General features: G+C 42.4%; 1 protein-coding gene across 1 annotated transcript; it reads right to left on the minus strand.

Annotated features, from left to right (window-relative positions):
• Positions 1-23: 23 nt before the first annotated feature.
• On the minus strand, positions 24-24,171 carry itga4 (integrin alpha 4). The gene is made up of 29 exons (XM_069706917.1): positions 23,901-24,171; positions 22,348-22,560; positions 21,039-21,157; positions 20,589-20,689; positions 19,031-19,163; positions 17,857-17,924; positions 17,509-17,641; positions 15,056-15,141; positions 14,802-14,864; positions 14,575-14,715; positions 13,828-13,936; positions 11,975-12,069; positions 11,531-11,621; positions 11,393-11,438; positions 10,955-11,109; positions 10,322-10,476; positions 10,043-10,195; positions 9,344-9,420; positions 8,333-8,474; positions 7,571-7,672; positions 6,744-6,820; positions 6,346-6,435; positions 5,979-6,066; positions 4,957-5,064; positions 4,616-4,741; positions 3,899-4,024; positions 3,605-3,703; positions 3,283-3,402; positions 24-3,050 (listed from the first exon to the last, which is right to left on the minus strand). The coding sequence occupies exons 2-29, from the start codon at positions 22,545-22,547 to the stop codon at positions 2,949-2,951; spliced, it is 3,105 nt and encodes a 1,034-aa protein (XP_069563018.1). The 5' UTR covers positions 22,548-22,560; positions 23,901-24,171; the 3' UTR covers positions 24-2,948.
• Positions 24,172-24,737: the final 566 nt, after the last annotated feature.

The raw sequence follows: 24,737 nt of genomic DNA on the forward strand, positions 1-24,737 counted from the left end.
TCAAGCATTGCTGCGATCAGTCAAACGTTTTAAATAGAAAATCTTTTATTTCAATAGAAAAGTGTTGATAAAAGCAGTGAGACTCTCCAGTGCAGAACAAATTCACATAAACGACACCCACAAAGTCATTTATTAAAACATTGAAACACTCGTTTGTGTGATGTGCATTTGTACTAAATAAACCGAGGGGAGGGAAGCAGCTGCTTTAACCGTCTGCATTCACAGAATACACACCATTAAAACACTGCTTTTTAATGTCTGAAAACTTGTTTTTGAAATGCCGATTTCAAGTAGTCATCCATCATTCAACCCCGTGGCTCTGTTGGTTTTCTGTCTGTTGCACCTTTTACTGCACTTCCACACTGAAAGAAGTGTTTCCCCTCAAAATGAGGTGAAATTAATGCTTTTTCACCAACTGTGGTAACATTTCATGCGCAGCCACATTTATTGCTCTTTCTCACTCATTTCATCTGTTGTATTCAGCACCTTTGAGTATCTTGAAGTACTCTATAAATTAAATGAATCATCGTAGAACCTCCACAGGACAAAGCTTTGTGTGGACATGTCATGATTGTTTAACAAGAGAGGATTACAACAGTTCGATGCCACACGATATTTGTTCTGAGGAGGATAATGAAAGAGAACCGTTCATCTTTCCATCTTTGCGCTGACCACGTGGCCGTCATGCTCTCCTCAGTCTTGACCACGTACATGATTCCCTTCTTCTTCTTTTTCCGCTCACATGAGAACGGTTTCCTGTTGTTTTACATTCCTGAACCGTTTCCAGCAGACAACAGATCGGAGGAACGGCAGAGCAAACGTGACGTTACACTGAGGAGCGGGAACACCAGGGAGCAGCACAACAAAGTTAATCTGCGCATTCCTCACAATATCTGCTTGTGGAAACACAATGGGATAGATTTTATTCCGTAAATCATTCCTCCTCCTTCCTCTGGCCGACGACCCGGAAGTCTCTCCGTCACACAGGAGGTGAGAATGCCAAAGCACAAATAGACTGGACGGACGTTTGTGGTTTTTTTTAAAGACGTGAATGTTTGTTTGGTGGTAAAAATAATTTTACATGTTCTGTACTGGGGAGCGGCAGCTTCAACAGGTGCTCTAATCTTTATGTTTATCATGAAAATAAATGTGTGAACAGTCTGATATAAAACATCCTTTGCAACTGAATTTCCTCCTCGTTAGGCAAAAATCCTTCTTTTTCCATTCCAAGTGCATTGTTGTGGTTATTATTATTATTTTTAGTCCTATAACATCATCCTGAGCCTGAACATCAAACCCTCTCTACCTGTTGTCTTTCACTACTTTCATCCACAACATTTAAAGCTGTTTTGTTGGGTTTTTTTCTTCTACATATCTGGCAGTTGAGATGTTATGTGTCAAGATTGGCTGCGGGGGAGGTGTGTGTGGGGAGGGGGGGGGGGATTCCTCCGTGGTGAATGTAATTCATACGGTTCCTCACATGCTCTCAGGGAGGAGTTCAGACGTAAGAGAAGAAAGTGAGGAGTCACGAAGGCCAGACAGAGTCATCGATGTGACGACTGATCAGACGAGCCAACAGGGGACCAACTGATTTTCTGTGTACTGGGTCATTCACGCCGCCTACAAAAACCTGCACGGGTTGAATTTTTTTTGTTCCCTGAACGATAAGTTCTCTTCCATTTTCTTTTTGTAATATCACATGTGTTCAAACAGCCCGAGTTGTGCTGAAAAATGATATCCAAGGCAGCAGTTTCAAGATCCCAGATGTTGGAATACGAATTATTTCAGGGGGGGGAAACAAATGGTACAACTACCGTATTTGTTCAACTGCTGTATCAAAACTGTCGCTTTGGAGAGCAGTTTATGCTCCGGAGGTTAAATAAAAGTTGATGATGACACAGAGACGAGCTGAGAGTGTTTCCAGATTGGACTTTTCGGCTTTCGGCACTGTTAAGACGGCTCGTTGCTGGGGAACTTTGTGTGGGGAAATTTACTTCCCTCCCTGTGAGCAAATTGTGAAACTCCACTGAAATGACTTGATGAAATGTTGCGGGTGGAAATGCTGGTGAAACAGTGAAAACAGGCTAAAGGTTAAAACACGGTGATGATGCTCAGCGAACACGTTGTCTTGATCCCAGCGCCTTGAATCACTTCATCTCGTGTGCCTACATGTCCAAGCTGTCACCACCTTCTTCTTCTGTCAGGGGAACATCCGGTGTGGGCTAGTGAGTGTGTGTGTGAGTGTGTGTGAGTGTGTGTGTGTGTGAGTGTGTGTGTGTGAGTGAGTGTGTGAGTGTGTGAGTGTGTGTGTGTGTGTGTGTGTGTGTGTGTGTGTGTGTGTGTGTGTGTGTGTGTGTGTGTGTGTGTGTGTGTGTGTGTGTGTGTGTGTGTGTGTGTGTGTGTGTTGGTCAGCAGTTGAACATAATGTTGAAGATGATGTGCACAGACTAAAGAAAAGGTTTCCCAGAGTAACGAGCCAATTAGAAACCAGGTTTCCATCCCCTGAGATCACCGCAGTTGCTTTCTTTGGTTTGTTGCCTCCCAAAAGAGTCAAAATGGAGGTTTATCAATAAGAGTGTCATCACAGGTGATGTCACATCACAGGAAGCCCCGGGGCCTTCTGATTGGTCCGGATCCGACTGCTTCAGGTTCACCTCCCTTTTTATTACTCCTCCATCCATCCGTCCATCGCTGAAGTATTTTTCAAGTCTGTGAACTAGTCAGTTTTTTTTTTGTTAAGGCACATCAGGCAAAGTAGTTCGAAAAGATTCAGGTGTGTTCAGGATGCGTTCACTGTCATCCGTCACATTTGAACCTGTCAGCCGAGGACGTTTCGCTGCGGTACGCAGCTCTCCATCCGCGGCATCTGTCCCATTAAAACTGCTGCACAGCACCAATATGAACTCTACCTTAAGGTCAGAGGTCACAGCCTGAGGCGACAGGCGGGGTTAGGAGGTGCTCTCGCTTTTGTCCTGTTTGGGAACGTAGTCCCAGCTGTCTCTCTTGAACTCCTCCTCCTTCTTCTGGAAGTTTCTCTTGAAGAAACCGGCCTGCGAGACACCGAGGGAGACAAACATGAAAGCTGGGCTCTCTACTAAAGACTGTTATAACACACAGACATATATCAGTAGATCATATTGCAATGCAGCCTACTGTTTATCTTTATATTGGGACATATTGTGGCTTTTCAGTGGCAACGTATGCACACAATTTTGCACCCCCAGCTAGGTATACATTTTATTCTTCAACATTTAAATGTCATCATTATTTGTTTACACTCACCTTCCACAGACACCAGATGAGAGCTGCCAGGATCATCAGTCCCAGAAGTAAACTGACGACGATGATGAAGATCTTCACAATCATTGAGAGTTTCTGGGTAAAAACAGCCTCCACCACCACCTGGAAGTGTGTCACATACAGCTTTAACATTCAACAGCTCTGATGGTGCACTGGTCTGAGCTGTCGGCGGCTAAAACACCGAAGCTAGATGTGGAAACTTGTGGAAACAGGGCTGATTATGAGATCAGAAAACACTGATGTTCCAGATGTGGTTCCGCCTCTGTCTGATCTGGGCTCTGATTGGCTGCAGGGTGTGTGTTACCTGAGATATGGGTTGGCCCTGGATGAGGATTGTGTGAGGATCTTCTCTGGGGGATGACATCATCGCTGTGTTCTCCAACATCATGATACCATGACGACCCTGAGACGAGGACACACATCACAACAAACATCAGGTGTTTGTCTAAATGTGAAGCAGCCTGGTCATGTTTCTTCGTGTGTGTGTGTGTGTGTGTGTGTGTGTGTGTGTGTGTGTGTGTGTGTGTGTGTGTGTGTGTGTGTGTGTGTGTGTGTGTGTGTGTGTGTGTGTGTGTGTGTGTGTGTGTGTGTGTTTTACCGGCGCTTGCAGCAGCACAGCAGGGTTCAGGCGGATGTCCAGTTGGATGGTGGCATCTCTCCCCGCCTCCAGGTTACCGAGACGACACACCAACCGCTCACACAGGTCATCAACGCGGCCACAAAACTGTACAAAAATACACACGCACATAAAGCAAGAGCGATACACTGGAGGTCAGTGTGGAGTCGAGGCGGTGGAGCAACGACCGTCCACTCCTGCAGCTCAGACACAGATTCTCAGCCAGGCTGGCGGCTCGAAGTGTGTCGGTGTCGGACTGAACATTCGTGGTTCCCCGACCGACTTTCTTCACCCTCTGACATTTCCTCTTGCGGTACCGTGAGGTTGGTGTGTGTTTTGGTAAGTATATTATTGCCCCCCCCCACCTTACAGATTATAATTATACAGATTACAGTTATGATGATTTTGGTCTGAAAACCTCAATTTATTTAACAATTTAATCCTGTTTTGAATTGCATGGAAGAACAATTGACAGCTCTCTTTCCTGAAATGCTCTTTTAGCTGACTTCTCTTTAAATACTGATGACTCGACTGGAAGTGGACGCTTTGGCACACGCTATATAACAACAAATGTTCTATGTGCGTGCGTGCGTGTGTGTGTGTGTGTGTGTGTGTGTGTGTGTGTGTGTGTGTGTGTGTGTGTGTGTGTGTGTGTGTGTGTGTGTGTGTGTGTGTGCGTGTGTGTGTGTGTGTGTGTACCATTGTGCGGGTGGAGGGGGCGGAGAAGAAGAAGACGAGCTGCTTGATGAAGGAAGCTTGGGGGACGTCACAGTCCTCGATGACTGACACAGTTGTGTCACTGATCGAACACACACCGTGAGACGACTGCAGAGAGACAGAAAACATGTTAATCAATTAAGATATTAACGTCTACTAATGTTCTAATTCTACTAATTACGGCCTCTTTTGTTTTTGCTGATCACTCGTCCCAACCTCAGCCTCACGGCAGGCGAGTGTGGGACAAACCTTACAAATAGTTCTCGTGCCGACCGATCGCGCTTCCACTTCTGCTACCTGTGTTGTGTCGGGTGTTGTCGTACCTGCCAGTCGAGCACCTGCAGCAGCCGGTGTCGGTACGGCGTGAGGATCTTTGGCAGTGCGATCTCAACCACAGCGTCTACCGCCCTGCTGGGACCGGAGTTCAACACCTGCAGGCGGACGAGACAACAGGTAAACCAGGAGTGATCACGTAGTGCGAGAACACCTGAAGTTTAACTGCTTGTTAATCACAGCAGCTCTTAGGTTGGTTTTGTTTTTTGCTGTTCTGGGTTATATATTCTGTCTTTTCTTCTTAAGATTGTTCAAAAAGAGAAAATAAACGTTCAATGTTAACAAGATTGCTTGTTGATATAAACAACAAGTTATACACATATAATTTCACCCAGCTAATTCAAAATACACCACTGACTCTTATATATACGCCATTCGTCTGTAGTGAGGCGGTTTCTCCTCAGACAGGAGAGGGTTAAATACAAATGGAAGATGAAATCAGTATGAGCTGCAGGAGCTTCCTCCATTTCCGCTTTCACTTCCCTTCAGAGATCTGCACCGTCCCGTCAGCTTGTTACAGACAGTTCAGACATTTTAACGGTTCACAGAAGAAGAAGCAGGTGTTAAATACAAAAATGTATGATGGCTCATTTACATTTCATCTGCTGTAGTTTCCGGGTCCTGGTGAGGTGCAAGTTGGCCCACAATAAAACTGTCATGGTTTACTGGGACGCTTGTGCGTTTCTTCCACTGACAACACAATCTATCTGCAGTGACGAACGTCTGTTGGTTAACGGTGCAAATGTGTGAGTCAAAGTTCATAAAAGTTGAATGTGAGAAGATTTAGTTTGTCTCCAAAAAAAACCCTGCATGTTTTCTTTGTTTCTAGCCGACTTGTTTGGCTTTTTATGCCGGTAATGTAACGTAGCTTTAGAAACGTGCCGTATAAATATAACTTTTTGTCAATGCACAGACGTGTCGTGCCGTCTGTTCACACCCATGCACATCTTACAGTTGACTTGCTACTACTGCTAAATACTTCAAGAAAAACGTCTGAACCAGAAGGACCGACCTTGTACGTGTAGTTGAATCTCTCGGAGTAGCACTCAGCTGGAATCGCGTCTTCATCTCCAAACACAAACGAGGTGGGAGTCACGAAACTGCAAACCACAGACAGAAAACGGTGGCAGCTGTGATTATTTATCTACGAGTGGTTAAAGGCATTACATTATCTTTTCTCTTTTAAAGTTCATCTTACTTCACTGGAATTGGTTATTTCTTTCTAAGTTGTGATGATTTTGCACATTGTTGATTTTAATGATCTTCTTTGGGTTTTGAAAAGTGCTTCATAAATAACGACGTTATTATTATAAAGTCATGCTTTTAGTATTGTTGATTTTAGGAGTACATAATAGTAATGTTTAGTAATGCTGACTCACCCGTGGATGTTGACGTTGACTCCATATTTGAGAGGAAGGACGAGGTTGATGGAGTTGTCATGGAGATACTCCTCCCTCTCATAGTTATCACTGAAGATAAATCAGATATAATGCATCATCACATGATTAGCCTGCAGACATCTCCTCTTTAATTTACAGATGGTTGGATTAAATAAAGCTGTGTTTGTTTCTTTATTGTCTCAGGAAGTTCATTTAAGTTTCTGTTAAAAGATTAGTTCAATAATAATCAATCAAATAATTTACTGTAAAACTGCACACATCTTCTTCTCACAATGAATATTTTAGCTTTCGATGCTTCCTTAGTTTTACTTAATTGTTACCTATGTGAGACTTTCATACTTTCTTTTCCTCATGAAAACGGGGGGGGGGGGGTTTACCTGCTGGTGTTGACGTGAATGATGATGTCGCCAGGTGTGCTGCTCTGGTTAACATCCAATAGAAAGCTGATATTCAGCTACAAGAAACACAAACAAAGTTTTTCAGATGTCTTATCTTGTTGTACGATGTTTGAATGAGGAACAGCTGCAGGATGATCAGTGAGGTTTTTACATGTCCCTTCTTTACTGTAGACGTGAGTATCTTTCTCACTCTAACGTTTTACATGTCGAAGGAAATTCCATCTGAAATCTGCTGCTTTGTCTTGTTTCTGTTGGGAATTTCAATATTTCAAAAGATTCTGTCGCAATGTTTACTTTGAAAAAAAACTGAGTCAAAGAAAAGACAGCAAATATATTTGGAGAACAGAGAGTAGAGACACACTGGCTTTGACCTTTGACCTCTGTACGACAAAGAGCTTTGAGTAACACTGAGCTGAGGACCAATAACAGCTGACCGGAGCCGACAGTCAGGTTTGTGCAGGTTTTCAGTTTCCAAAAGATGATTCCTCAAAAGTTTGGTATCTGATTCAGCGACATTTCTCTTCAGCACCACCAGAAGGTTCCCTCATGTGCTTTGGAGTGAAATCTCTCAACAGCTGCTGATTGGATATCCTAGAACTTTCCTCCTCCCTTCTTATTGGTGATCTCCTGACCTCTCATATAGAGCCACCTTTTTTTTTACTTTGCCAAATACTTTTATGAATTATTACAAAAAAAAACTAACAGCATTCCCCTCCGGCCTCACGGAGCAGGCTGTGCGCCTGTAGTGCTCTCTTACTTCTATAAAACTTTTTTTAAATACCGGCGTGTGATTGGCCGAGACTTACCTGGGAGTGGGCTGGAAGGAGGAGGCTCGTGACACCGCAGTCAACGCCCACCGTTGTCGTGTTGACTTCCTGGGTGACATCACAACTGACCATGTTGTCTTGCTGCAGAGACACACAGGCATGTTGTGGTTATTTTGTTTAATGAGTTATTTATGTTGTTGAAGTTATAGTTGCCTACGACTGCCTGCATTCAAGATAGTGGATCTCATTGTTCGTGGCCGAGTAAAAACATTCCTGCTCACAAACAAGGAATTCACCAGGATATTTCGAAAACCAGCCTCCCTATTTACTTTCACTCTCCTACTCAGCTTGATTTAAATCCTTGCTAAAGCTGACACAACAATTCCTACTGCTGATTTAATTCACATTAAAATGTTTGACAGGCAGAACACAGAGGCAGCTTTTACTTTGAAGAGGCCACAGGAAGTACAACATATTTGTCACAGAGGTTAGCACTGACTGTGAATGTACCCCAAAAAAAAAATCATTTTAGGTTTTTTTTTTTTACAAGTGGATCAGTTTTGAACACTGCAGAGAGGTGATGAGAAGGAGCAGCAACAGTGATCTGTTCAATGAAGAACGACAGCTGCTCGCTAACTTCTCACCACGGTAACCAACTCCTTTTACTGTGTCCTGCTCCTCTGTTGTATTTCTGACTTGGTCGCTGCTCAGGGTGTGTCTGTTACCAAATCCACCACGACTGAAATTTTAAGGATTTTAACTTGTACATTTTCCCGTCCAATCAGCATGACGTAAACTCACGTTCTGCAGCACTTTGATATAGTGGATGTAGTCGGGGAATCGCAGCGTCAGTCGCGGCAGGAAGGCGTCGTCTCCGGAGTTCAGCAGCGAGGTCTTCAGCATGATGGTCTCCCCGGAGCCCAGAGCAAAGTACTGCTGCTGCCTGGTGACAAACAACGCGGACAACATCAGACAGTTACAATATTATATATTGATTAAAAAATGTGTCAAGTAATAGAAACAAAGGCTGCTAACAGCCCTTCCAGGACAATCTTAAAAGAACAGACAGTCCACTTCTAGCTGGAGAATAAGTCCCGTCTCTCGTAGCACCGGTACAGTCCAATTTCCAGCTTTATTTTGGTAGAATTAATAGTATAGCAGCTCTGACACGCACTAATCAACACATAATGGCTTTGAGTAGAGATGGACAGTGAGGCCAGCTGTGGCGATCTGTTTACAGTGTTTAACCTCCTGACTCCAGATTGATATGTCTTTTTATTTATTATTTTATCATTATTTATTTATTTCCTCACCAAGGAAAACCAAGAATCATAATTTATAGAGCAGTTTTTATTTGCGTTGCTGTTTTTTTTCCTATCGCCAGCTTACAAAAACATTAACAACACAAGTATGGACTACTCTCTCTGGAAGCTCAATGATTACTTCCTGAATTCGCCAGCAGCTAATTAGCATCATGTGCTTCCTCATTTTATGTTATTTTTAGAGAGCCGAGGGGCTTTTCTCGGATCATCGTCATGTGAATGAAACACAACTTACGTGAAATTATCACTGCTATGACGTGTGTGACTTACATGTTAACTGAACTAATTAAATACAGTGCTGCTGTTGTTTCAGTCTTTTCCTCAACATCGCTTTCTTTGTGTTTCACACAGCTCCCTGCTGTGTGTGTGCGTGTGTGTGTGTGTGTGTGTGTGTGTGTGTGTGTGTGTGTGTGTGTGTGTGTGTGTGTGTGTGTGTGTGTGTGTGTGTGTGTGTGTGTGTGTGTGTGTGTGTGTGTGTGTGTGTTCTTACTGTGGCAGCACTAGTTGGGTTGACAGCTGCATGTTGGTCGAACAGTTCACCTGAGAGCAGGCACGAGCGAACCAAGTCTGACAGAGCGAAACAGGCAGAGAGGACAGTTAATGACACAAGTGATAATGAATGAATGAATGAATGGAGCAGCCATGATTTCCTCATTACACAACTCCTGTGACCTCCGACCCCTGACGTCAGAGTTACAGATGATTAATAATAACGTCCTGTTGACTAGCTCCGGCTGAGAGCTCCTCCTGGTTAACTGTGTTTATGAGTCAATGGGACGTGGGGTGGACACACAGGAGCAGGATGTTAATTAATGTGCTGCAGATGAGGCAGCGCAGCTGTGAACACATCTGGATTAGGAGGAAAGCATTATCAGCGGGTGTGTGTTGTATGGCTGACATCAGATTAGCTTTCTTCCTTTAAAAACACGTCAGTTTGGTGTTGAGAAAACAAACCTGACGAAGATAATATCAAACTGTAGATTTAGTAATAGTTGTCCATGAAGGTAAGTGTTGGCTAGTATTCTTTCATCACTAATACTCACCACAAAGTGTTTGAGGTAGTGCCAATTCTCTGAGCAGGGGTGTGTACTGAAGCTGGTACCTGGTTGGTGTGTGTACTGAAGCTGGTGCCTGGTTGGTGTGTGTACTGAAGCTGGTGCCTGGTTGGTGTGTGTACTGAAGCGGGTACCTGGTTGGTGATGATGTTGCGGTGTCCAGTGCTCTGCTGCAGAATCGGTTTTAACGGAGGGAAGGATTTGGAAGAGGCTCTGACGGAGCTTGTTTCTCTGAGACTGTAGGAAACCTCAAACTGAACCGGGGTAAAAATGTCCCTCACATCTTTCTGTAGGAGGAAGAAAAAGGTGCAAAGGAGGATTAAACACTCCAATCACTTACCGACATCTTATTATGTCCATGATAAACAAGTTTCTTTGTATGTTTTTAGCATGTGCGTGTGTGAGTGTATTACCCTTTGGTAAGCCACATGTGTTGTACAAGTGACATGGCCATGTCGGGCTCTCACACGCCCCCTTGTGCTATTGGAAGACCCGTTGCCGTGGAAATAGAAGCGATGAGGGAAGGATGGTTTATGGAGGAGGTCGGAGGTCAAATTATACTGAAGCTCTGAGGAGGAGAGGAGAGGATCAGTCTTAAATATCAGTAAGTCAAACACTCTTATGTTCAATATATTTGAGCATTTGTAATCACAGCATAGCAAGTGTAACTAGGCACAGCTGCAGGTGCACAGTGAGCGTAAATCTGCATTCAAAGAGTTTTTGGGGGGGGTGTGTGTGTGTGTGTGTGTGTGTGTGTGTGTGTGTGTGTGTGTGTGTGTGTGTGTGTGTGTGTGTGTGTGTGTGTGTGTGTGTGTGTGTGTGTGTGTGTGTGTGTGTGTGTGTGTTTTTTTTGTCTTTCAAAAACCAAACAAAAGCACCAAAGAGTGACACATTAAACAGTCTTGGTCTGCTCTGACGTAGGATGTGAATATTAGCGTGTCCACCTTATTGACTTACTATTTATTGTCCGAGCATCACTACTGTGCTGCTTCTTTACAAAATAACAAAGAGGCAGGGTTTAAAATCAACAGCTGGGTTTACTGTACCGATAGCTCCTCTGAACTGTCGGGACCGGACACTGAAGCAGACGGTGACATTGAAGCAGACACTTGGAGTCTTGTGCTCCTGGCACAGCGCCACCCGTTGGTCAATCTGCTCAGGCAGCGCCAGAGACGCCTTCACCTGAATCACTGGACGGGTCCTACAGCACACAGGACACGATCAGAGGTTATTACAGCATGCTGGCTGGGTTTTAGTGCAGTTATCGGGTAGCAGCAAGCTTTACAATAATCATTTAACTTCTGCAAAGTCTTTTCTCAAAGCAAAGATCTTTGTAATATTTTCAGTAGATGTTGGGAAACTTTTTGCAATCATATTATGGGATGTCCTGCTTCTCCTATGGTCTATTTAATATAAAGGAAACCACATTCCTGTCTGTGTGAAAGTAGACCGAACTACAGCTGGGATATTTATACTAACTTTACCTGAGAACCACGGCCGAGTCCGAGAGGAACGCACCGACCGCCACGTCTGCAGAGACAGAGAGTTTAAACCCGGTTTAAAAACTGTTCTGACGAGAAGCGGAAACTTTCGATGATGTCATGACACAGGAAGTAATTTACCCTGGTAGCCGTTATCGTCAATGTCAATGCCGGAGCTCAGCGACTGGCCGAACATCCTGAGGTCCCGACCCAGGGTGGATCCGGTAATCCTCTGTAAACACACACACACACACACACACACACACACACACACACACACACACACACACGCACGCACGCACGCACGCACGCACGTACACACACACACACACACACACACACACACACACACACACACACACACACACACACACACACACATACATACACACCATTAATTTGAGCTACAAACACTACAGCATTTCCATTCAATAGCATGTAGTACTGAGCTGGGCAAAATCCTGATCAATGCAGAAAGAACAGGTGAGTCCAAACAGTTCACGCACGGTTTCTTGACAATGTTGTTTTTTATTATTGCTGTTGTTGTCACACACACGTCTTCAGTATCAGTGTTGGTGTTTGTACCTGAGATGGAGTCGGTGAGATGCCCTCCTTCCTGCCGTTGTAGATGTAGACGGCTCCTTTGAGCTCGTCTTCCTGTGGAGCACCAACTGCCACATCTACACACACACACACACACACACACACACACACACACACACACACACACACACACACACACACACACACACACACACACACACACACACACACACACACACACACACACACACAACAGTTTGTATCACTATATTTGTGAAGACTCTCACAATCTCAGGTCATTAAGCCTCATGTGAATCTTTAACCCACAAATTTGTTTCCTTCATTCCAGGCAGTCTTTAGTTTTTGTTGCTTTTTGAAGACTAGAAACTTACAAGATAAATTCCGTCCCTTGTCTTTTTTGTTTTGTGAGGTTTTATTTTGACACCCAAACACTTCACAGTCAAAATAATGTTTGAACTCACCGCAGGATTTAAAGGAATAGTTTGACATTTTGGCTGTCTAGCTGTAAATCAGAAGATTGATGTCATTGTCATGAAAGCTTAGCTCAGCATCAATACAGGGAAAACTGCAGCCTCACACTATAAAAGGTTCACTTACTAAAAGATCTAAAACTGACCGATTAACTCATTAGTTTGTTTATCTGTCAAATGTCAGGTTCGCAACATGGCTTGACTTAAAAAGTGTAAGTAAATGGAAAATGTAAAGACTTTCTGTTTTCTGCCAGGTTTAGATTTGCTGTAAGATGAACAGGGTATTTTTTATGGAGGAGCTGTTCAGCAGGATGAAAGTATTCAAATACAAAAACATGAGAAAACACCAGCATGGGCTATTAATATTTAACCACAGCCCTTTGAAGATATGAAGGTCTGAAAGTCAAACAGGCGTTTTTTTTTTTTCTTTACAAAGAGCGAGTACACACGCACAAACGCGCACACAGTGTTTCAATCACTTCAGAGAACATTACATTGACTTGCATTCATTTCCTGAGAGACATATCCTGTTGAATAACCTGAACTTAAACTGAGTCTTCACACTGAAATTGAATGTTTTACATTTAGTTTTTTTGCCCCAAGAAGGGAGACAAGTCGGACACGTCCCTGCAACATGAGCAATACAACTACGCACGGACAGCCTTTTATCAAGCCGAGGCTGATTAGAGGGCATGTTCACTTACAGAGCATGTCATTATCTTTTAATGAACTTAATAACACACTCCACCCCTCACAAACAAACACAGATGGTGAGGGATTGTATAGTGTATGTGTTAGGGCAGTGTGATTAAGTCAGGTTGATGTTTCTAAGTTATCAGGAAGTCACAGTTGCTGAGGGTGCTTGGCCGGAACCCCTTAGTAAGAGCATTTTGTTGGTCGTTCAGCAGAGTCGCTGAAGTAACGTCACAGTATTTCGCATTGTGTGAGAGGCAGGAGATCTGTGCAGAAAGTGAGAGAGCAGCACTTAAAGCTCCCTGAATACCACTGCTGAGGTGCCGTGGACCAAAGACGTGAACCCACAGCTGCTCAGCGTTACTATGACTACGACTGAAGCAGACAGAAGACAAGTACTGTTCATAACCACCCTGTGCAATAGTAGATTCAGCAGCAGTTTCGGAGGTATTTATCAGTAGTATTAGAAGTATTTGTAGTGGTATTGGCAGCAGTAATGGTAGAATCGCTATTAGTAATATGAAAGTATTTGTAGTATTTGCAGTAGGATAACCAGTAGTAATAGTAGCAGCAGCATGAGTAGCATTAGGAGCAACAGTGATATTTGCAGGAGGTAGTATTGGTATTAGCGAATATTAGTGGGGTAATATTAGTGTTTGCGAAGTAGTAAATGAAAACCGATAGGTCAAGCTGTGCAGGTGAGGTCGTTACCTGGGTAACCATCGTCATCCAGGTCTCCCAGGTCAGCGATGGTCTCTCCAAACCGGGCGGCGTAGGCGTCACTGCCGGTCAGCTGAAATTCCGCCTCCAGCAACTTCGCCTGAGACAGAGCCAGTTTGTGAGGACACAGACAACACAGGCTTCGTCCCTGCGGGTCTTTTTCACAGGAGACACGCTGACATGTTGTCTTTCGAAAAGCTTAGGTGTAAATATCAAACATAATGAAGCCTGAATTCAGCATTTCTATTCAGCTGCTTTAGTTTCAGAGTCATCTGACATTTGGTAGCTAGTTATTAATATTTCTGTGGTTTTCATACTATGTCAAGTCAATATGTTTCCATCCAAATGTAGACCCAAGTCTTGACCAAATATTCAAAAAAAAATCTGCAAAAGAAAAAAGATCACACATCCACTACGTTAGTAGTTTGGTGTTTCGAGATAAACTACTGCAATGAAAACACGACAGAGGACTGAGAAGACAAAATTAACAAGTGCCTGTCTGACATCAAAAGACAGGAAACTGGATAAAAAAATATAAATATTACTTTTGATTCATATAATAATTTGAGGAACTTTAAAGTCTCAACATCACAACTGCACAAATCTGATGTTTTTTGGTCTTTAGCGTAAGTTATACTCAAGTACATACTTATACTATGACTATACAGTGTTGTTCTGTACGCAGTTGGGAGGTAATATGAAGTTGAGTTAGACACGTGTTGCAGAGTGGGCGCTCACCTGCCCCTGGTTGATGTACACATGGACTCTTCCCTCCTCTCTGGCGGCGCCTGTTGCCATGGGAGCACCAACCAACAGGTCTGACAAACCATCAGCGTTCAGATCCACGGCACACACACTGGAGCCGAAGTAAGATCCCAGCTACACAAAGACACACATGTTAGATGCTCAAGTTTTTTCCATTGGTTTGAATGGAGGGTGCTTAATGCTAAGTGGCCCCCGTTTACCTCTTTCCCGGACACTTCAGAGATGACCCGCAGCATGTTGTTGTCTGCTGAGAAGATATAGACCTGCAGAGCACACAAACACAATGAATTCAAGCATCACAACTGCATAACACAACACATAATGTCAACAAACTAAAAAAAAACAGAAACAAAAATTTGAATCACAGCCCCAGAGGTCTTTAATTGTAAAGACACACAAACATTCAGACTCTCAGAGAAGTTAGTTAACAGACACACAGGTGCTCAGGTCCCACCTTCCCCTTCTGGTTGTATTGCGGAGCTCCGCCCACCACCTCCATAGTAGCAGGACTCAGGAAGTTACCGGCTCCGACAGAGTAACCTGAACAGCAGCAGAAACACAGCGTCACAATGTCGGACTTCTACGATGCATTTACTCTACTATTAAAAACGATTTGGTTGTACCTTACTGAACCACTAGAGAATGATTGTACTTATTACTTTACTCCATTTATTAGACAGCTGGAGTCACCAAGCTACTTCTCAGTTTTAAGTCCCTCACCAGGCATAGATGAACCCCTGAAATCTCATCCCCGGTTATCAAAACTACAAATTTGAAAGTTTTTACCAAAACATGTGGGTCTATCAATATGCAGATAGTCTCAGCTGTACAGTCTGAAAACAATTTTTTAGGGAGCATATTTTAAACTGGGAAAGGAGAACCAAGTGTAAAACAACTTGACCAAAAATGGTTAAGACGTGGATTTTGGTGTAGCCTTCGGTTAGACTTTGACATGCAGTGGTTTTCTGCTTAAAACCAAGAGTGTGTGTTTGTGTGAGTTTGTGAGAGTTTGTGAGAGTTTGTGCGAGTTTGCGGGTATACCAACAAGATGAACACATCTTTTAAATGTGTGAAAACTAAAGCCAGTACTTCCTGTTTATTTGGGTTGATCAGTGACTCAAACAGCTACGCGCGCACACACACACACATATACACACTCCTCAAAGATTAAACTTTTATCATAACTGAGGCGATAATATTTCAAATGTCAGCTGGTATTACTATCTCATCTTCAGCTCATCAGTCTTTTTAAAAAAATTAAATTATCAGTCTTCATCTTTTCATGTCATTGTGAGGACAGTGAAGAACAACACAATTAAACACCTTCAGCTGAGCAACATCACACCTTTCTGTTTGGCTTCCTGTTCATCACAAATACTGAGGTTATGTCATTAGAGTGCACTTACAGAAGACAGTTTTTTTTTTTTTTTTTTTTTCTGTAATAATCTCTGATACAATATTTCATCCTGCTTTCTTAAATCAAGATAAAACAAAACAGACTCCCGCTAATGTTAACCCGTGGACAGGAGTTTTGCATGTGGGGTTTCTGCATGTTTCACCAGGATGTAAACCAAAGAATTTTAAAGTCTGTTTAATACCACTTAACGCTTTATTTGTATTTTTCTTTGATTCAGATTGCGGCAATTCAGAGGGCTTGAAGATAACCGACAAGCTGCTCATAAGACAGTAAAAACCATTTGAGACTAATGCACATGAGACGTGATGAAAAGGATGCATGTGCAAGTTTCATGAAACATGTTTCTGCCAATAATTTTTACATTATTCTACTGATAGAAACACAAAGAAACAGAGTGAAGTACCAGAAAAGGCAGGAAAAAAGAAGAACAAGGAAACTTGTCCATTATAAGATCAATGAGCTTTTATGGCTCCCGTAGCTAGTGATAGCATTTACTGAGTCAGATGGCACGGACTGAAACTCTACAAAAAAAGATCAAACAACCTCCTGCTGCTCAATCTACTGTCACATCACTGAGGAAGAGCATGTGCAGATGTGCAACGTCTCCTGAGAGCACTTTATCCCACACAAAAACATTTTAAACTGACACAACTGTCTCCGACAAGCAGGAGAACATTTTTAATACTTTCTAACATATCCTGCGCACGTTTGTTAAAGAAGGACAAAGTGTCTCTGTGACAGCAGTGTGGGGATGACAGGAAACTGCACAACTGCAGCTGCAAAATATTTAGTGCAAAGTCTGAGAAAAAATATTTAACACCTGCACAGTACAAAATGAAAACCTGTCAGTGCAGCGTGTCCTCACATTTGCTACACCAACCCTCCGCACACCATCCAGAAAAATACAGAAGACTAACACAGCCTGATAAAACATGTTCACCTTCATGATATCTTCATTTGAGCAGCTCTCTGTGGCTGTTTCTTCTGTGTTCAGACCAATACGAGCACTGTGAGAAACGAGGAAGGCTCCACATCCTCTTCAAAAAAGGCCCCTTCACACATACAACTTTCTACACGAACACGATGGCTACAGCATGTGAGCAAATAAAGAATAAAGAGTCTCAACTTAAAGCTTGTGTTGGTTTATGATTTCTGTACTCATTCAAAGTGTCATGTGTGTAATGTGAGAGGACAGAAAACTCTCTTCTTTCTTCGATATCGTGAAACTTTTGATACTCGTTCCTGTTTCCCAACGCTAACGTTGCTAAATATTGCACAAGTCGACAAGCACACAACACCAAACAACAGAAAGCGACCCGTAAACAGTAAAAGAAGGCTGATATGTGAAAAGATGGACTGAAACAGTTTGTTCAGATATCTGCAGCTGTGGTGGAAACACATCAATCGCAGCCGAAGCCCATTGAAATACTCTAATAGCTGTACATTAGTAGCAAAAGCAGTATTGCATTAGCAGCAGGTGTATTATTTACCCAGGTAGCTTCCAAATCTCACAGCTCCAGTCTCGTCGTCCAGGTACACTGACATCCCTCCACTGGATGTGTTGTAGACCAGAACTGAACCCGTCCAATAAGACGTCCCCGGTGCCCCCATGATGATCAGATCCTGAAAGAGAGAGAGACTCTAGTTTATAATGCCACCTGCACATCTTTTAAAGCTCTCCTAAAACTAAAAGAGTGGAAAAGAAAAAGGAACAAGAAAAGAGCCAGACGGTTTCTGTCGGGTGCAGTTTTACAAACATCATGTACATGAGTGCATCACACTCAGTCTGATGGTGGAAACACAGAAGACAAATCAGATTTTAACAAAGTGTGACTGACCTCTGTCAGGAAGTTGGAAATACCCGCCTGACATGATCCATAGTCCTCACCGAACTTCCTCTGGTGGTCTGTAAGAGATACGCAGACATGTTAAGAGGTGATGGTTAACAAACAAATAAGGAGACAAAATCCAAATGTTTTCCTTCTGCAGCTGCTGGTTTCACACACACACACACACACACACACACACACACACACACACACACACACACACACACACACACACACACACACACACACACACACACACACACACACACACACACACACACACACACATTCACTTGTCTGTATCTTTGTGAGGACATTCATTGGCATCTTGTGTTCCCCAGCCCGTTATCTAAAACCCTCAAAGACAAAGTCAGGACCAGCCAAAGACTGTTGGACTCTATTCACGTGGTCACAAAGCTATTATTGTATTTTATTAGTAACAAGGTGAGAATAATAACACAATCTTTATTTGATTGATTCATTTTGGTCTTTAAGTTATAAAAACACGATCAAGACAGACAAAAGACAAGTGAAGGAAACCATTTGAAAGGTGTCAGTGGTAATAATAAAGCTGCACCCTCTCGGCTTTCAGGAGTGAGTTTCAGCTCATTGTTTGGCTGTCAAGCCTTCAACTTCCGTCCTTATCGGCCACAACAGCCTCTCAAAATTTAAAACTGCTCTGTGCACCACCTGCTCAACACCAAACTGTAGACAGACACAGTCAGCAACAACTCAAAAAAATAAGAAATTGTTTTTCTAAGAAAGTTGATTTTTCTGTTGTCACAGTACTGATGAGCCCAAAAGCTTTTACCAAAATCTAAGTGTGTTAGACCTCTAAGAAGGTTATTGGAATAATACATGTGGAAGCTGCACACATAATTACTGAAAGGTATCATAGAGTAAAGAATAAAGTGGGTACTGTTGAATTCTGGGAAGTTAAATTTTTCCAAAAAATATTCAACTGACTGAGAAAACCACTTCCTCTTCAGATATGAAGTGGAACATAAAAGCAACAAAAATAACCCAATATATACATAATCTCTGAGTGTGTGTGTGTGTGTGTGTGTGTGTGTGTGTGTGTGTGTGTGCGTGCGTGCGTGCGTGCGTGCGTGCGTGCGTGCGTGCGTGCGTGCGTGCGTGTGTGTGTGTGTGTGTGCGCGTGCGTGTGTGTGTGTGTGTGTACCTCTGTAGCAGGGGATGATTGGTTGGGCATGTCTCAGGTCATTGCCATAGCGATAACAGACCCCGTTAGGCAGCTTGTTGTTCTGATTGTCTTTCTTTGAGTAGAAGACGTTCTTCCAGCGGTGACCACATGCCTGAGCACACACACGCACGCACACGCACACACACACACACACACACACACACACACACACACACACACACACACACACACACACACACACACACACACACACACACACACACACACACACACACACACACACACACACAGATACACAACATGTGACAAGGGCTCATTAAGAAGTCACACGTTAGCAGGAGACTGTTGTTATACCCATGTGACTGTGACAGAGACTGTGTTGAATATTATCAGCCCTGCTATATTTCAATATTAATTATTTGATTCAATATACAACAGGGACAGTCACAGTGAGGAGACGACCGGTGCTGCAAATACTTTTTCTCGATCACATTGCTGTATCATCTGTCCGTTCTGGCGTTTTTCAAATGCAGCTCCATAATGACTTAATTCAGAAATGACAGGCCCACACACATACTGAGTGACAGAGGAAGAAGGAGTTGTTTCTTTCAGGGCTTCATCACTGACTGATTTGATGCGTCCTCTTTTTCTTAATCAACTCTGAAAGCTGAAATTAAAAATAATTTTGGTGAGAAATCAGTTTATATCCTTGATGTTTGTTTTTGACAGGTGTATTTATTTAAGTTTATTTTTCTGCTGCAACAGACATTTGGACCTTTGCAGAAGCGAGCCGTCCACCTGCCTCCTAACGCGGGACAAGCACAGCACTGAGTGTGTGAGATCTACCGATGACTCAGCGAATACTGAAATAACATCGAAACTTAAACAGCACACAAGTAAAAGTAGATAACAAGCATCGTGTCTGTTTGGGGAACTACAAACTGCCAGCTAGATGCTTCGGATTGGGATTTTAACTCTAGAATGAGTTCATATCGTGTGCAGTTCATCTGAATTAAAGTGTTTATAGATGCTCGTTACTGGAAAAGCAGAGTGAAAATACGCTCTTCACAGAGATGAGGGAGAGAAAACGTTGTTTCAAAGGAAGTGTAGAGGCAGACTTTTAAATAGTCTCTTTGGGAAGATATTCATAAGTGTTGTTCTCAGGTGTTCACATAGAAAGTGATACAAATTTTGTACCAAATGAAAAAAGAGCTTGAGACAGAAGTTCAAACCGAGTGTAACTTCTCATGCTCCTTGAAAAAACAGGAAGATGATTATTCTGGATTTTTACAGTGATCTGGCATCTGAAAAATTGCCCTCCTTGGCAAATTTCTTTTTTTGTGCGTGAAAGATTAAAAACAGGTCTTTTCTTACAGTGTTTAAGACATTTATTTAGTGCATTATATCCTTGTGACAGCATCTACTTTAAACTCACTTACTCTTGTGACTTTTATATTATTATTCATATATGACAATAACGTGAAATTAGCAGAACATTTTGTCTTTACTGTCGGTCATCATAGAGGAAGAAACACAAACAGCCCTAAATCACAGAGAGAGTATTTGTGTGCGTTACCAGGACGTGTCCTCCGTTGTCTCCCGGCTGTCTGGACAGACTGACCCCCAGCCACTGGTGATCACTCTCTGCTTCACACGTCTTCCCACACTTCAGCAAGTCTGCACACACACACACACACACACACACACACACACACACACACACACACACACACACACACACACACACACACACACACACACACACACACACACACACACACACACACACACACACACTCTTTACACTGTTGACATGACATGAAAGGAATATCCATCTTCACCCTTAGCGTTACTTCCTCGTAGGCAATTTAGCATTTTCAAGCAGTACATGCAAATATGATAATCTATTACACGATATTATGTAGGTGTAGAGAGATATAAGGACATTTTAAGCGTTTGATTTGAAGGACCGGTTAGTGGAAAGACTGTAACACACACAAACACACACACATAGACAGAAACACACCGGCGTGCATGTGGTGGCAGCGGCGAGGCTCGGCACTGATGTTGCAGCGGAAAACAGCTCCGGGAGATCGAACCGACGGACTGGAGGACGAGTTCGCTACTGGAGCTCCAACCACCAACCTGACAGAGACAGACGGAGGGAGACAGTTAAAGACAGGATGTGTCTTTGTGTCTCAATGGCATCTGTGTGTGAAGCATCAAAGAGCCTCTCTCATTGGCATGAATTGGCTAATTAGCGAGTATGTGTATACACACACACACACACACACACACACACACACACACACACACACACACACACACACACACACACACACACACACACACACACACACACACACAAAGTCGTACTGTGTGAGGATGGCAGCTTATTGAGCATGACTATAATAATTAAATGAATCCAACTAAAAGGACAGTCAATTATTTTTTACCATTTTAAACTCAAAGTTCATGACTGAAGACATCAATCATCAAACATGATAACACCCGTCATGCTTTGCAAAGTCGTTCAGTCCCCTAAAAAAACAATCAAAGGCAGATCAACAGACAATCGATGATAAAGTATCAACAGCAGATTAGTAATAAACAAAAAGAGTGTTTCACTATAGGGGATCAAAGCTGATCAATATGGGATCAATATCTGATTAATAAATTGCCAATTGTAGAGAAATAGGGCGTCAATGGCAGGCCAATAGAGGGAAATTTAAGAATTTAAAAAAATTCATAAAATATATCAAAATGGGCTGAGAAGCAAATCAGACAAAGGATCAATAGCAAATCAAGAAAATACTAATTGCTTGACAAGGAAAGAGTGAATTCATGAGAGGGCTGGATTAACAATAATAATGAATCAATGGATGATCAGGTACAACAAAGGATCACAAGAGGATCAACAGAGTATTAATACAGGGATAACAGACCATAAGTAGTTGATCAATATGCTCTTTCAGACAAGAGAAACTGCTTCCTCATCCTAAGAACTGTTGGAGGAAGTGACTCCTCTTTATGTTCCCACTGCAGAAACTGAGAACTGTCGTATTTCTGAGAGCAATGTTTCTTGGAATTATTTTAGTTCCTACTTAAGAGGAGGAACTTTGCCAGTGACCCACAGTGACCCAGCGTAGTGGCTATTGGTCCAGATGTAAGTGGAGTTGCTAAGCAACCGCTGCCTTCATTTGTTGATTTTCTTTCTGCGTTATTGTGTATCTTTGGTTCAATAGTGAATAAATTGATGCTCAATAGCAGATCAAAAGGAGAGCAACAGAAGATCAATAGTGGATAATTAACATAAATAAAGAAAAGTTCCTGACCAGCTGTGAGAATTGTGGCGATGCAGCAGGACTGAGTATCCAAACATGGAGGAGGAGGGACCGCTGAACTCCAGACTGTGGACTTCATCCAGACTGTATCCTGCAGCAGGATGAACCAGGACCAGGATCAGGGCCTGAAGCAGGACCAGGACCAGGACCGGGCTGCTTCCCACAAACACATTGACCACTGAGGGATGCATGACGGAGGACAAACTGCAGGAAAACAGAGAGATGAACAATCAATATCAATTAAGACACACGAGACGAGAACAGACTGGTTGTTTCTGATGATGTGTTCAAACTCTGTTCAAACACACAGAACTTTTTTTACGTCTCTGGTTAAGATCACAAACTGTCTAAATATACTAAATATGTGAGCCTGGAAAATGTGTCTGAAATAAAACAACACTAGAATATTTCTAACTGATGGAGTCGTGCTGCCATTTCAAAACATGAAGATTCAGTGTTTCACTCAGTGTAAACATTATACAGTGCTGTTGTCCCTGTTTCCAGTCATAATGCTAAGCTAAGCAAACTGTCGCCTGGCTGTTGCTTCAGACACATATTCGACTGTGGTATCAATCATCTCATCCAAAGGTGAGCAATGAAGTGTATTAACACATTTCCCCACATGTTGAACTGTCAAGTGCTGAGCTGAAATATTTCATTTGCAGGTTTTTGCCCTTAAGTTTTCTATGTAAAATAATGTCCTCATTATAACTCTTTTTATGAAGCGCACTGGGCAGGTCAAGGTTAATTAATCTAGTAAAGTGATGCCAGTGAACTTGCTTACAGCATTACAAACCTTTTTGTCCCACTAACTAAAATAGGTAGACCTGATAGTACTTTAACATTGAATTTGATTCTGCTTTTTAAAAAGTTTTATTAGATATGTTTTTAAGTGATAGATTATATTACTTTAAGATGGAGTTACACTTCAAATATGTACAGATTTCTAAAAGGTACAAGTGTGTGATTTTGGCAATATCCGGCCTCAGGAACATTCCTCCTTAGTGTGCAGCAGTACTCAACCAACAAAATATATAACCTGTCATGGAGAAGTGCTGAAAACATTTGTAGTCAGCATTCAACATGAGCAACAAATGTTTTTTGTATGAGAAAAATCTCTGTTATTAACATTTGTTTGTTCAATAAAATTAAACATATTATTCGGCCTAAAAAAAAATGGTGCAATTAATAAACTACTCAACTTATAAAAAAATTGTATTAAGTTCAATTTTTTACATTTAGTATTTTTACACTGAGGTTCGTTGAGGACATTTTTCACGACTGGCCGAAAGCAAAGTTACATCTAACGATTTTTGTCTTGTTATCGATTCATTGAGGGATTCATTTTGACTTAAGTTTTTTTTTTTTTTAAATATCTAAATTACCATCAAATTTCTATAAACTAGTTTTTCAATCTGAAAAACTGTATAGAAAATGTTGGTTTGGTGTTTTTATGACTTCATTAATTCACTCATTGACTGGCTGTCCATTCACTAATTTATTAATCGGTTAATGGTCATCGTGTCATCGTGAGTTTACTGTACCGCTCAGACAGCAGAGAGCCTATCCAGGTCAGACAGCTGGTATCCCGGGTCGGACTGCAGGGTCCACTCGGTGCCGGGCGGATGTTGAATCCTCACCGGGCTGACAGAGTCAAAAGAGCCGCCGTTTGCAGAAGAAGTCCCCGTTAAATCCTCTTCTTTCCCGGCGTGACTCGCCTGTTAAACCTCCTGTTGCTCCTCACTCCGTTAACCGTCTCGTGCGTTAACCGGCTGCGCACGAGGCAGCGGGAGAAACGTGGACAGAGGTGCAAAACTAAAATGAAAGAAACTAAGGAGGGGGGAAGAAAAAAAAAAAAGAGTAAAAACTAAACTTCAGCTGAGTCAATGAAACTGAGATCTGAGCGCGCGGAGACCCCTCCCTTTGGGTACGCGCGCGCACGTGTGTAACGGTGTTTCTTCTCCACCCAGTATTGTCCGCCTCAACATTCTGCGCGTGAGGTGTGCACGCGGCTCAGTGTGTGTGTGTGTGTGTGTGTGTGTGTGTGTGTGTTGTGTGTGTTTCCTCTTCAGCTATCACCAAAGTGTGAATGGAGTCGGTGGCTGTAATCTGATTTACTTGTCTGAACGTTTAAAACACACTATCAGGCTCCTCAACAAATATACCGCTTCAAAAACAACAAATAAACCAACAAAAACAGATTTTAGTCAGAAGTTCTGCATTTGAAATGTTAAAAAGCACAAAATACATGTCATATCAAAGAATAAACGTATTCCTTATGAAGAAAAGACTCATTTCAGTGAATTATGCTGTTATTAACAGTAAGCTACTTTATTAGATATTGCATGATCTTATCAACTATTTACAAATGTGACCAACTA

The sequence above is a fragment of the Brachyistius frenatus genome, unplaced genomic scaffold (genome assembly GCF_029030835.1).
Source record: "Brachyistius frenatus isolate BFR_SWC_R1_liver_20210118 unplaced genomic scaffold, ASM2903083v1 Contig_66, whole genome shotgun sequence".
Classification (NCBI taxonomy): domain Eukaryota; kingdom Metazoa; phylum Chordata; class Actinopteri; family Embiotocidae; genus Brachyistius; species Brachyistius frenatus.

What these genes read in the sequence shown, in the direction of transcription:
- itga4 (XM_069706917.1), bottom strand. Translation starts at nt 22,547, where the DNA reads ATGCATCCCTCAGTGGTCAATGTGTTTGTGGGAAGCAGCCCGGTCCTG. An exon ending in GAGATTTGGAAGCTACCTGG is followed by an intron (nt 15,142 to 17,508) that starts GTAAATAATACA and finishes GCTGCTGTTCAG; the next exon opens with GTTACTCTGTCGGAGCCGGT. An exon ending in AGGGCCAACCCATATCTCAG is followed by an intron (nt 3,403 to 3,604) that starts GTAACACACACC and finishes ACACACTTCCAG; the next exon opens with GTGGTGGTGGAGGCTGTTTT.